The sequence below is a fragment of the Amphiura filiformis genome, chromosome 11, assembly GCF_039555335.1.
Source record: "Amphiura filiformis chromosome 11, Afil_fr2py, whole genome shotgun sequence".
Classification (NCBI taxonomy): Eukaryota; Metazoa; Echinodermata; class Ophiuroidea; order Amphilepidida; family Amphiuridae; genus Amphiura; species Amphiura filiformis.
The window spans coordinates 4,334,486-4,349,051 of record NC_092638.1 but is presented as its reverse complement, the minus strand read 5'-3'; the positions used below and the strand labels follow the sequence as shown (position 1 = coordinate 4,349,051).

The window sequence follows — 14,566 nt, the reverse complement described above, 5'->3', positions numbered from 1 at the left end:
ACTCTTGCCGGTGACGCATTGCGCAATTAGCAATGTTTCTAATTTTAATCACGATCAAAATTAAGTTTGTTCGGCTAATAATTGGCAAAGATTATTCGGGTTTTGTTACTGCGTGCGTCAATATAGTATTGACTTACGCTTGCGTAAATTCACATAAACTCTTGCCGGTGACGCATTGCGCAATTAGCGTAAGTGCTGCGCCCTACTGCGTGCATGCTAATATCAATGACGATGCTATGAGTCGCATTTTTTCGCCATTGTAAGCGGAACAAACTATGCACAGATGATTAATATCATTATACAAATTGAAAGGTCAATAGTGTGCTACCACGAAAATGCTCAACTGGTATTTTTGCCGAATTGAGTTTCACCAGATGGCTTCAGGCAGTTAGTATTTTACTAAACAACATCCTAAACACCCAAATTAAACCTTTTAGTTAATCCAACTACTTAAAAAATGGTGTGTACGTACAAGCCAATGGAAATTAAGCACAGTTTTTGTCCATTATTTCAACATTATTTTGGCCACTTGTTGTGGTAGGGTAAACTTAAAACTACTGTTCCCTGTTTTCGGTAGTTTTCTTAACGCTTCATCAAGTCATCAAGTGTTTCAAGATTCTGTCAGACAACTCTATATCAAACATGACACAACAACACCGGAGACTGCCTACGAGAGTCTCAATGGTGACGAGAAGGTAATTAACGCTAGAGGGAGGAGGATTCCTTGAAAATACGGTTAGCCAATTCGCCCATTACCCACAATGCAACTTGATATTAACTTCTAATTACGTCACACATATAAAATGGCGGACAAGATATGTCACTAATTTGTACCCTTACAATACGGGCAACAATGCAGTTTATTTAGTCAATGTCACAACGTGCAGTCATCAGCAGAAATATTTTTCTAACATATTTAACTACTACCTGAAGATATTTGGTACTTAACAATATGACAGTGATGGAAAGAAAAGTGCTAATGTTTGTAATTTTTGGGTAAAGATTTTGACAAATTGACATGGTCAATCTCTTACACAAGACATACCACACGCCTGATCGCGTTGTGAGTATTTGTTTATTAATCTACATGTTTATATAGTGACATATCTAGAGAATAAAACCAAGTTGTATTATGGGACATGGGTAATTCGTCTATTGGCTAGAGCTACAGTGCTACAAATTTGACTTTAAATTGGGACTGAATCCTACGAGTATTCCCTAAATTTTAAAGCTATTTTAAGAACTAATTACCCAATTATTCGCCTATTTAAACCTATTTAAATATAATAGTGAATAAATCAAATGTAACACAATCTCAAGTCTGAAATTTGAAAAGAAAAATGTTAATTTATACAGAGGTTTTGAGCGACAGGAGAAATATCGCCTGGTCTCTATTGCTCTCGAGCACAAAATAACTCGCTATATAGTAATTACCTTTTTCACCGATACACTAATCGTACCATGTAATGGATTGTATATCATTTATTCGGTCGATTCACAATACGATGCGCCTCCAGCGTTTGCTAGGGAGAGGTCAAAATACGCAGTGCATAATGAGAAAATGTCAATATTCAAAGCGCGCGTAATAAGAATACAACACAGGAACATCATGTCATTGTGGTTTAAATGTCGATATAATGATGTTTCATGCGAATGCGCAGTAAAACTGTAATTTACAATTATAATAGATCCATTTTATTCTATTGATCACACAGAATCATTCGTGGAGCTGTTTTCTATATTATTATTATCACACTCGCGCGAAAATCCAATGGTGGCTCGAACGGTGATGTCGACCCTGAAGGTCAAACATTGGACTAGCAAGAGCAACCGCTGACGGCGCATCATATTGTAAACGACCAGAATTTATCTCATATTGATTAGTCGTTAATGAGACTCATGCTATGTGTCTAAATGTTGCATTATTTTAGCCTAAGTTGCTTTTGTTGATTGAATACATGTGTTTTAAGGCGAGTGTGATGACAGGTGCTATATGTGTCCAGTTTTAACCCTTTAATCGCATTTATAGTATTTCTATGGGTTCTTAAGTTAAGGCCAATAATATATCAAAAAGTGTTTTTGGCGTTTTCCAAATCATGCACATGAGGTGCATATGACATCCTTTATATAAAGCCCTGAGATCTGCTTTATAGAACCCACCCCATGTATTTTGTATGTCACCTTTTTATTTGTCTTAATATTTGAAGGCAAACAACGCTATGTCATGCCCCTCTTCTGACCCAATTTGACTAAACATCGTTAATAGCAACGAACTTAACTCAATTCACATAACAAACTGTAATCAATTCACTTTAGAACTGTAACTTAAGTCACATTAATGACCTGGAAACAAATAACATTAGTTCATCTGAATAACTACAAGGATTAGCCAATTTAATAGCATATATTTATTTCCTGATGCCGAGTTAATAAACGTATTCTTTCGGGAAGTAAGCTAAATAATTTTTTAAATGTTAAACTTCGTGTAAATAGGGCACATCTTTAAAAGTTAAAATACAAGTGAAATATTGAACCCTTGTTAAAGAGTGTTAAGGGTGTAATGTTGATAACCAAATTCCTCGATGTTATTAACTATGTAACACCCCTCCACAAAAGAAGGATCTTTTGTTCTAAATCTGTCAGTCGTGACGAATAATCACCTTGTGCCCATGGCAAAGTTCAATAACCTTTATTCAACAAAGATAGCTTACAGTTGACCTCAGTTATAGGGTATGAGTTTTTCACCTAACACACTCAAAGGTTATTTTCTGCATATAGAAGCATATTTAGGGTTAACGAACTGCGTACTGATAGATGAGCATGTTTCAAAACATTACAGCAAACTACATCTAAAACAAGGAAAACAAATTGAGCAATCAAATGAAATATATAAGTTACTTACCACCGATAGAAGTGCACAGCCGGTAGCTACATTAAGAATTAATGGTATAACGTTAAATTTTCCCGCCTCGCCAGTCATTTTGACTTGAAATAGAATTCCATGTGCTTTGGTTAATGTTCTATATTCTGTTCCATTTAAAAAGAATTTTTTCGCAAATCTGTAGAAAAAAATGAAGAGAAATGTTCAAAGAGGATTATCAGCCATGTTAACATTTTTTATTTCGTTTCATTGGACAGGAAAATCTCATTTGTGTCTGGTTCTGGTGACATTACTGCTATTATTATAAAACACCCCTTGAAGGAACCAAATTAGCAGGATTGGTGCAACACGGTTTGGTTAAATCTCGTTGGTGTAGTGCTGGGATATCGCCGCCTTATACTTGTCTTTGTCTTCAATTGATGTTATGTGGTTAGGTAGAGCATTCTAATCCACCAATGTTTTTGGCATGAACGCGTATTTATAACAGTTTTTGTTAGCTGATATTTAGGTATACTTTAAATGCCTTTGAATGTCATTGGTCCCTACACATGTTTAAAGCAATATCACCTAAATATGTTCAAAAGGTTTTTCCTGGTTAACGAAGTTTTATATTTCCATATGCTTTTGAAAATGTACAATATTTTTTCAAACGTTTTTTTTAATAGAAACAAATTGACAACATCAAACAAGTGTACATACAACTTATATGAAACTTTGTACCTAGATCTCTAAGTGTTGAATTACTTCGAACACTGTTGTGTTACTTTTGTTTTGCCCTGCTTTATCTATCTAACCAGAATGAAACAAGCAATTGGTTGGTAATATACGCTCGTAACCAGGGACCGTGTATAACATAACGCTCTTTTCGAAATTGTTGTAAAGAAAATAATAAAACTACACAATCGCTGAATACATTTTTCAAGAAGCAAAATTACTTCGAAAGGGATGTGTTCTACTTAATATTCTCTTCTATTTGAAAGATTTCATGAACACCTCAATAACGATTATAGCACTTCTGGGTACCAAATTAACACATCTGCGCTTAATAACATCCTGTTCATTCTAAAAAGCTCAGTTGTTTGGAAAGCGTTTGATGTGTGAAAGCTTGAAATAAGAACTCGATTTAGGATTATTTCGCTCTGGGGTGCAAAAATCATTGCAAAACCGCTTAAATAATAGATGTCTTCATATTCTTTTATATGTTATAATATTTTATAGTTAAAATCCGTGTCGGGAATAGTGAAAATTACCTTAAGAGAAAAGCACACCAATTGAGAATGATTGCGCTTTTGGGTATAAAATTACGACGTCAGTTGCAACGCAATCTGCGCGTTGATTTTGTTTGCTTAGTATTTTAATGAAAATGTCAGCCACGATAATGTAATATAATAGATCAAGTTAAAACAGTGTTAATCCATAATAGGTAGATGACTTTAATAATATCAGTATGAGCCTCTCGTGAACTTAATTATTTAATGGGATGTATATAGATATTGATCAGAATTTGTGTGAAACGTGATGTTTTTCCGGATGGTGGTTATGGCGGTCTACGCTGTGATCAAACATTAGCGGGATACCAAGCTTCCTTTAATGCTCTGCGTGCTAGCCATGCGTTTCAACGGAAAAAGTTGAAGTTTTGAAATATTTTCTCAAAGTATCAAGAGCTATCTTAACAACTACTGATCCAATACTAGGCTTGTTTGTACTCATTGTAATGCATTTTTCATGCTGATTCCAAATATGGTCATGAAAATTTACATTTCTGAAATTTTTGAATTAAAAAAAATTGAAACATGTCGTCTGCAGTCGACACCCGCGTGAATACCATATTGTAACATTTGCTACGGAGGACAATTAAATTTTTTTCATAATTATACGATTACGATGTATAATAATTAAAGTTTAATAAATATGTTTCCCTTGTTGGGAGTGAAATTGTATAAAATAATGCACGGCATACTGAGATGCTGATACGTCTAATGCACGAGCCCCGAAGGGGGAGTGCATTACACGTATCAACGTCTTAGTACAAGTGCATTATTTTGTACAATTTCTTGAGCAAGAAAGGGTACCCATTTATCATCCCATTTCATACATTATTCATTGATTTTTGCTATTTCTATATTAAATTATCACTAAAGTGTAAGAAAATACAAGCAAATATAAATGCATCAACCCGCAAGAAACATTAACGCGTCCGAAAGGACTGCGCGTAGTACGCGGAGTGCGCGCCCGTGCATATATACACAATCAATGCATAGTTTGCATTTTTCTAACGCTTGCTCTGATTGGTTCTCATTATCTAATAGTGTATGTATTATAGGTTAATGAACGCGTATTACTTGTTGTGGAGAGAAATTATACATAATAATACACGAGCGCTGATGTTGATGTGTCTAATACACGATCCCGAACACCCACAAACATCAAAACAAACAAACATATGAATAACTAAACGAACTGCCTTACCTAAAATTCATTCCTTTTGCTATTTTGGCTTCTCCGTCATCTGCTCGGAAAAATCTATATTTTGGTAAACAATATCGTTCATCGTGATCCAAGTTACAATTCCATTGTATATCTATTGTAATGACACCACCCTGTGAACGAGATAAAAATCAAAGGAACCATTATCGAAAAAGTGCCATTATTATAATCTGAGACAGAATTAAAACGACTGATTTCCGTCCGAAGTCACTGTCAATCAAACTCCCAACAACCCTTGATTGTTTGATAATGAACTCAAAATTCGCAATATATCTAATTGTTCAACTTAATTTCTTATACTTGTATATTTTATATAGTGTAATGCAATAATCTGTGTGTTCTGAAAATTTATTGGTTTTAATGATTTAAATATGTATAATATGTGGTTTTCGTAATATGTATAATAAAGGCTTATGCCTGACAACTCGTCAAAAAATTAACAACCCTTGATTGGTTATAGCGCATAAAAGGAAGGTTGCAGATTGGATCGCAGACAATTACGAACAATTATGGTACTTTTACAAGGCTAAAAGCAACTTTTCCAGGCATTAATGACATGGCGCCTTCAGAAAAGAAAGTTTCCTATTAGTTACTAAGACCAAACTTTTGAGACGGTTTGACTGGTTTAAAGATGCAAAATTCACTGTAAGTCAGACTGTTTTACCGCCGTATTTAGAAACTCAATCGTCACGACACTCGTAAACAAACCGTGCCCGAGTTTGATTGACAGATAACGTCAGACGCAAACTAGTCTCTTTAATTCTGACTTCGAATATATCTTAATCCAACTGCTCGCATTTCAACGGCGTAGTTCAATAACATTCATTCAATAATCGTAACTCACAAATTGACCTCATGTAATAGAAAATTTGTTTTTGATCCCAATAATTGCAAAGTTTATTTCACCAGTGTATATACCATACACCTATTGATTGTCGTTGATTGTCGCCTTATAGATTGATATGCTTTAAAAGGAAAGTCAAATGTTCTATAGGAAGAATGTGAGAAATGTTGCCCAGGTGTAACAGATGACAATGCAGCTACCTCGGTATGCGTAATGATGTAGCAATTGTGTCTGTGATCACCACATCAATACAATGCAGCCACCTTGGTACGCACTGGTGTGGTAGGAATGTGAGGAATGTTGCCCAGATGTAGCAAGTGTAGCAATTGTGTCTGTGACGTGATCACCACATCATAACGATGCAGCCACCTTGGTATAAGCTGCTATGGGCAGAATGTGAGGAACGGTGCCCAGGTGTAACATATATTGTGTAGCAATTGTGTTTGTGTTCACCACAACATTACAATGCAGCTACCTTGGTATGAACTGCTAAGGGAGGAATGTCAGGAATGTTGTGGAATGTTACCCATGTGTATAAACAGGTGCAGCAATTGTGTCTGTGATCACCACATCATTACAATGCAGCCAACTTGGTATGAACTATGGGAGGAATGTGTTGTCGAGGTGTAACAGATGTAGTAACTGTGTTTGTGATTACAACACCATTACGATGCAGCCACCTTCGGATGCAATGCTATGTTTATCTATGTGATGAATGTTGCCAAAGTGTGACAGGTGTAGAAACTGCGTCTGTGATCACCACATCGCTATTACAATGCAGCCATCAACACTGCTATGTGAGAAATATGAAGAATGTTGGAATGATAATTCGGAGTTTTGGACAGTGTGGACTAAACAAACCACCGCGTGTGATGTAAAGAGCTCGCCATGTTGACAATATAGCCTCCCATGATAAGCTCGGTTGTTTTGATTTTTTTACTAGCTACATATCTTCTTTATAATGATAATTATTCCTAACACAATATTATTTAGTTATCCTTTGAGCTAATGAATTGTTACACTCTGTAAAGAGGTATAATGACCAATTTAATTAAGACAAACCCATTTAATGTGACGAAACCTTCAATCGGCTCTGATATCACTTACCATGTTCTATATTGTGTTAAGGGCTGGGGTATGAGCGACCTTCAAGTTCCGGTATCTGGAGAGGGGAAGCAATGAGTTACCCCAAATCACAGCGGCAGGTAGTGACTGGGCCGCCGAGTGCTAATATATATTTATTTTGGAAGGTTCGTGTTTGTTTTAAATTTTGGGGCGTTTTTCCAAAATTTGATATTTTTGGTCATATTTCAAAAAAGCGACATGCCAAAGACAACTCTTTGGGCACATAGTTTGTTATTGTTATTGCAGTTCTTTTCCACATACCTACGTTAACATTCGATTGGGTGATTTACTAATATTATATATTTTATGACTGCAATTTGGCGTTTTCAATGCGTTTTACACGTATCATGAAATTAACGCAAATATCTAGTCACGCTGCTTTTAGAATTTTTACCTGATCGTCGGCTTTTGCAGGCAACAGAATGCAGATTGGCTCACGATAGATGTCGTATTCCTCTATGTGGTTCACTCATTGATAAAATGAGTTTGCATTCCTTGTAACAACACACACATTGCCGTCTGGAAACCGGGTCTGGTACTGATTTTGGGACAGCCAATAGACTTCAGCGCCGTATCAGATCTCCTTAAAACCACACGACTGACGACTATGTGTTTATGTTTCCCGCACGAAAGCTTGTGTCTACATCTATTACTATACTTCTTTGGAAACGTTGACCTTTGACCATTCTTTGTATAACGCCCTGATATGACCTTGATATGTTCGCTTGATTGGGTACGTTATAGCATCCATTCTATTTAGTCCTTAGTTAGTAGATAATACTTGCAGGGATACAATAGTTTAACATGGTGTGTGAGCATGGTGAAAGACTCATTATTGATTAGGCGCGGACATATTAAAGGCACAGGTCCTTTGCGTGTATAGCAGAAAATTATAATAGAATGTGTGAATAGAATGTTTGAATTTTGCAACTAAAATACTAACTGCATTCTGCATTATGTATTTATTTATTTATTTAGGCCTATGCCTATTTATTTATTTACTGACTTATTTATTTATTTTATTTATTTGGTATATTAGTTAGTAGGCCTAGTTAGTAGGCCCTAATATTCCATGATAGGCCTACGTCGGTTTATTATTGATTGTTGATAACTTGACAACTTGATTGATTGATCGATTGATAGTCATTTCACATTATATTCCTAGTTTATAGGCCAATTTGAATAACATCATACATTAGATAAATAGACCTAGGCCCTATCAGTATTGATTTATTCTATTCAGCAATATCAAGGATTACTATCAAACTTCTAATAGCTGATTGTCAGTTGGCTCAGTGGTAACGCAGTAGGTTTTACAACACCGAGGTCCCGGGTTCGATTCCCACCTCTGCCTATTTTTTGCAAGGCTGAAAGAAAAAATGAAATCTCTGGACTGCAAACTTATTTGGCGCGCGATCTGAGCTGGTCCTTTTCTGGTGGCTGTGTCTGTTACAGGCACACTCCCTCTGCATCCAAACCAGGTTCACGCTCATTAGACCTCCCTTAAGATATCTATTAGTTGTATACACCTATCCGACTTCGCCATTACTGCGGTGTCCCCGATGTAAAACTGCGGTGTCCCGAGGTCGGGGGTTCCATCCATTATTTAGTGTGCTATACAGAATACCCGGGAATTGTACACAACAGTGATATTCAATACACAATCATGAGTATTGAATTACGAATTAAATCTCCCGCTCTGGTACATCTGTGTTGCCGTCAATAGAGGGCCAAATACAGTAAACGCTTCTCGGATTGGTCTATATACACCTATCCGACTTCGCCATTACTGCGGTGTCCCCGATGTAAAACTGCGGTGTCCCGAGGTCGGGGGTTCTATCCATTATTTATTGTGTGCTATACAGAATTGTACCCGGGAATTGTACACAATAGTGATATTCAATACACAATCATGAGTATAGAGTGTATGCAATAAACCAACCGGAACGGTATAACAATTGAGATGGCAGCCATGTTGGAGGACAGTTCTAAAATAGCTTAAGATGACAGAGGGACAGGTCTCTAGATCGATTCAACATCCATTCATACCTATCACCTGTTTTAATGTATTATCATGCGATTTGCCCCGTGGCACCTTATGGAGGACAGAATTTTATTTAAATGAGGATGACTCTGTCATGAGTGACGTCGTATTGCATACCCTCTATTGAATTACGAATTAAATCTCCCGCTCTGGTACATCTGTGTTGCCGTCAATAGAGGGCCAAATACAGTAAACGCTTCTCGGATTGGTGTATATGTCAAAATTGTATATTTATGATGCACGTTCAGCATACCCAGAATGTCTTGAGGCCAGGTTTATCGGCCTTTTTCGCACCTCGCGCATCCACTTCACTTCCGTTATTTAGTTGATTATATGTTGTGATTTGGAAGTCTGGAAATATGTTTACTTTGTAAATAAAGCCCTAACTACCACGTCACAAGACTTTGTCTTAACGTTATGTGCAGATTGTTATATAAATGAAAAGCTAATGCGCACCTCACAAAAAGAAAGCCCTCGCTTGTTTGAGTGGTCATAATTTTTAATGCAATTGAAAAGTAATAAAATATATATGGCTGTGTGGAAATACAAAATTATACAATATCTCAGTTGTACAATAAGTCGGAATGATTGATGAATTTTGATTGAATGAAATTGATGCAGCTTGAAAAGGCACATACAATGAGTATATGGAACATCTTGCGTTAGCAACGTCACATCGCGTAATCTGTTCAGGCGTACCAAATTTCATGCAATCATTAATTTACTTGTGTTAAAAATTATGACCAGTCAAAAAGGTGTGGACGTCCTTTATGTGAGGTGCTTATATCTTTGACATAGACAATCTCGCACGAATTATTAGCAAACAATAGTTTTGAAAAACCTTATGTAAGATTGCGAGAAGTTATATCAGAAGTAATAGTGTTTGACAGATGTTGACAAAACAAATTAGCGTCAACTGTCTCATTTGTTTTTCATCGAAATGAAAATATAACATTTCGACTATATATATATATTTATATATATACATCTGTCGTTCTTAAGAATAAATTAACATTTCAGAGCTTGGTCATACGTCTACTATACGAAAGAATACCTTGACCGTCAATGTATTCGTTCGTAGAGTCTTTACTATTTGTCAACGACACAGTGTTAATGCGTAGAGCATAGCGTTTCGAGAGATTTTTGTAAACTTACTTTTCAATATAATTAACAAGCTTAAAGGAACAATTTTGCGGAACAATTTCAAACCATTTATGCCACAATCGGTATAAAATTTGTGGACCTTTGACATGTTTGCCTAGAACTTGAGAACTGTACTTCGGAATAGGCCAACCTATACTTTTCTTGAATCTTTGTAACCTGAAATATCTTCCACTGGGGAAGCATGATGAATGGAATTAGGACATTAAGCAACTCTTTTTGAAGCCCACACTCCCTCAATGGACGATTCAGGTTGAAATTTTATCAGAGGGTGTATGAAAGTCAAATAAACCTGTTGAATTAGTTCATTCTATTTGGTATTCATACTTCTCCTGTGGAATATATTTCCAAATTTTCCGCAAGGGTACTGTTGATTTAAAATGAATAGCCCAATGACCCGTTTTAGAAAAAGCATTTCAAACGATTGTAGCTACCAATTCTGTAACTAAATCTAATAAATACTTTTTCTGTTATTTTAACTTTTAATACTGTATTCAAAATATGAATCAAAAGTGTATGCATATTTAAAAAGGAAGTACTAGGCCTATATTTATTATATCTTGGTGGATAAAAGCGTAGCTTTCGAATTGTTATAATTTAGTAATGTCAACAACATGTCCCCAAATTCTAATTAATTTGTTGGGTTCTACCTAAAATAATATTTTTCTCTTTGTTGATATTTGGCAAGGAATTGATCATACTAATACTAATGCAATAAAACAAAATGCCACCTCTCTGTCATCTCCTGTCAAGAGAATTACGAGTACACATCCACAAGAACCGATCAAATTAAAAGCACTTAGAAATGAAGCACATTAGTGACAATTACCGCGCATCTTCGGAAATAGAACTAACCCCGGTTCTAATGAAGATTAAAAGTTCTGCAGAAAGAGCTTCCGACATAAAAATGTCACGACGTGATTAGTTACGGCGTTGTCTATGATCAATGATTGATAGGGACGATTCAAATCGGTTTTTAGTGCGCAGAAACCCACTAAAACTGCCGTACTCATCATAAAAACATAACAACAATGGGGGAACTTAGGCTGCAATTTTGGAGGAATCGATTATAATTATCGGAGACTAACAATACGAATTATTTACAAAGTATGAAGCTGAGACTCGACGATTTCGGATCTGAATGGGGAATGCATATTTACTTTGGTCGAAACATTAATATTTAAATCCATGTTATAGTTGAAACACTTATTTAATCATTTCAAACCAGAAATGTCAAATATTAAAAAATAGCTATAACTAATAAACTTAAAGTAATAAACAGTTTTATACAGAAGTACTTTCATACTTAATGTGACAATCCGTACTTTATGTGTCAACTACATGTATGTATGCGATCAAAGAAGTCGTACACAATCTTAATAACATGGTGCAACAGTTTTTCAGCAATTTTGATCATCCCTGCAAAATCTCCGGTATTTTGTCAAAAATGTAGAATTACTGACATAAGAATCACAACACCAAAGTATTTCAAGTGAGTTGTTAAAACCACAATAATACTGCATAAGTGGTGGGATTTACTCATGTAGACGTCAGCTAAAACTTATAGTGCATTTTGAAAGTACACCTTTATTTATCTCTCTCTAGTGCCCACTCATAACATATTCAAGTAGAGTATAACGTGTTTTGATTAAAAAGCATCTCTGTTATAAAAGTTGTAGCGCTGATTAATATAAGCTCCTTATTAATGCTGGATGAACGACCTAGTTTCCCGCAAATTTGTCTTCTTAAATGGAAGGATTTCTTTTCCTTTTCCATTGATTTTGGGTGCTTTTAAATCTAGCGGCCCGTAAATTTGATGATTAGGTTGGGCTTATAAGAATACCGAATGAGTCAAGGGAATGGGAAGGTGAAACACAAAAAGTAGGTACAAAACTTGAATGTTTTATAAGTCATGTGATGGGTTAGTTTATTCATTAATGGAAGACAGGGATTAGCGTTGCGGCAGAGACAGGTACTTTACAGTAAGAAATCAAATTGTTTTGTTTGGAACATAACTGCCTACGCTTAATAATAACTTAAGTAATTCTCATTATAAAACACAAAGAAAATGTGTTATTTTGTTTAAAAAACAGTATGCAACCTGAAGCAAACGAACCTTATATCCGAGTATTTTACATAAGCAAATCCGCCTCTTATTATATATCTAATCGAAGTGTAACTTATTGCATCAGTAAAAAACAATTGATTGCATAAACTAAATAAATCATGAACTTCAAGTATAATGTTGAAGTACTTTGCTTATTATATGCATATCAAGAAAAAAATTAAGTGTCATTATTCAAACGTTCGTCACTAGATGCATTTGTAAGAAAACTATCATGACCATAAAGTTGTTTTTACACTGTCATCTTCTATGGTTAAAAGTTTATTTGTTTATTTTTTCTAATCCTAGAGCATAGCAGAACTTAACAACATTACACAAGTAGACATAATGCTTCCCGTATTTACTGAATACAATATTCTTAAAATAAGATTTTGTTAGGGCAGACAGTAGACACATCGTCATGGAGAGTGATGGGAAATAATAAGGTTGTCTTTCCGCTCTAGGCCGCGTCTTTGACTAAAGTTTACGCTGAACACTACATCAAATCGACTGTAATGTGAAAGCTACACATTAACAACAACTATAACCAAATTAAAATGCAGTCAAAATCCTCCTATATCCTGAAGACAATGATATTATTCTCATGGTTGAAGACGGAAAGTTTATAGAGAAGACAGTGGCTAGCGGGCGGAAAGATCCATTTTCTACAGCAAGCAAATCGTCTGCTCGTATCCCAGGCACGTAGTTGTAGATAAGTGTGACGGTGATCTAGTCGTAGTCGTGACAGCCGGATGCTGTAAGATAGCCGCGGGTCGTAATCTAGCAGGGGTTCGATACGGCAAATTGTTACTATTTCAAAAATCCGATCTAACATGAGATACGGCCGCGTTGAATAACCATTTACGCGCCAAAATCGAGAGCAGACGATTATTGAATATGCTGCGATTTTGTAAAAATAGTTGTTCTTTTCTTTTTTGTTTATCAGACTGCGGAAATTTTCAAACATAATGTGAATAATCAGTGGTTTGGGGTTGTGGTACTTGAATTATATGCAACTTAATGTTAGACTGGTATTAAAATGTTGGAAATCAGTATATTTCAATATATCAACACGGCGAGGTTAAGCACACGGTGTAGATTACAAGATTGGCAATGATAGTGGTCATTCGATCAGTTCAAAGAGCGCTTCTACATGCTTGTTTTACATGTAACATCCCATGCAATGGGGGCTATTTATCGTGAAGTGTTTTGTATATTCAACAAAATATCTCTGGTATAATGTGGCTCTAACTTCTTAACCTCGCACAGAGTACAGAGGTGTTTCTATTAATGTTTTGTTTTATAATTTGTATACGTAAATCTAATGATTAAGTTAGGCTTACATGAAAATCCTATCAAAGGAAAGGGAAGGTAAACACCAAAAGTAGGTACAAAGACAGGGATTCGTTAGTTTATAAATGTATGCAAGATAGGGATTAGCTTTCCGGTAGAAACAGGTACGTTAAAATCAGAAATCAAATTGTCTTGTTTAGAACATTAACCGCCTACGCATAATAACAACATTAAGTAATTATCATGGTGTAACACGAAGGGAATGTATTCTTTCCTATGTTACTTGTTTAAACAATAAGTAACCTAAAACGAAATCATCATTTCCGAATATTGTACATTTGCAAACCTGCATCTTATTGATCTAATCGCATTTGTACTAGTATATCCAGCTAGATATATTTGGTATAATGTGGCTCTAACTTCTTATAATTTGATTCATCTCAAGTTTGGTAGTGACGTATGTGCGTATATATCTCGCATCAGTATGGAATCGCGCGAGAAAATATAAACGCGCGAAAAAAATTTGACGAAATGCAAAGGCGTAAAAATTTGTTTTATACATATGGATCCAATTATAACGTCATACGTCTTTGCGTTCAGTCGTAATGGTTCATTATGTTAAAAAAG

General features: G+C 35.6%; 1 protein-coding gene across 3 annotated transcripts in view; it reads right to left on the bottom strand.

Annotated features, from left to right (window-relative positions):
• Window positions 1-14,566, bottom strand: part of LOC140164242 (P2X purinoceptor 4-like) — a 194,108-nt gene that overhangs the window by 25,815 nt on the left and 153,727 nt on the right. For all 3 annotated transcript variants that reach the window (XM_072187506.1, XM_072187507.1, XM_072187508.1), the window contains exons 8-9: window positions 5,351-5,481; window positions 2,903-3,059 (exon numbers count right to left, since the gene is read on the bottom strand). In XM_072187506.1, coding sequence (XP_072043607.1) covers window positions 2,903-3,059; window positions 5,351-5,481 — 288 coding nt within the window. The remainder of the gene's footprint in view (window positions 1-2,902; window positions 3,060-5,350; window positions 5,482-14,566) is intronic.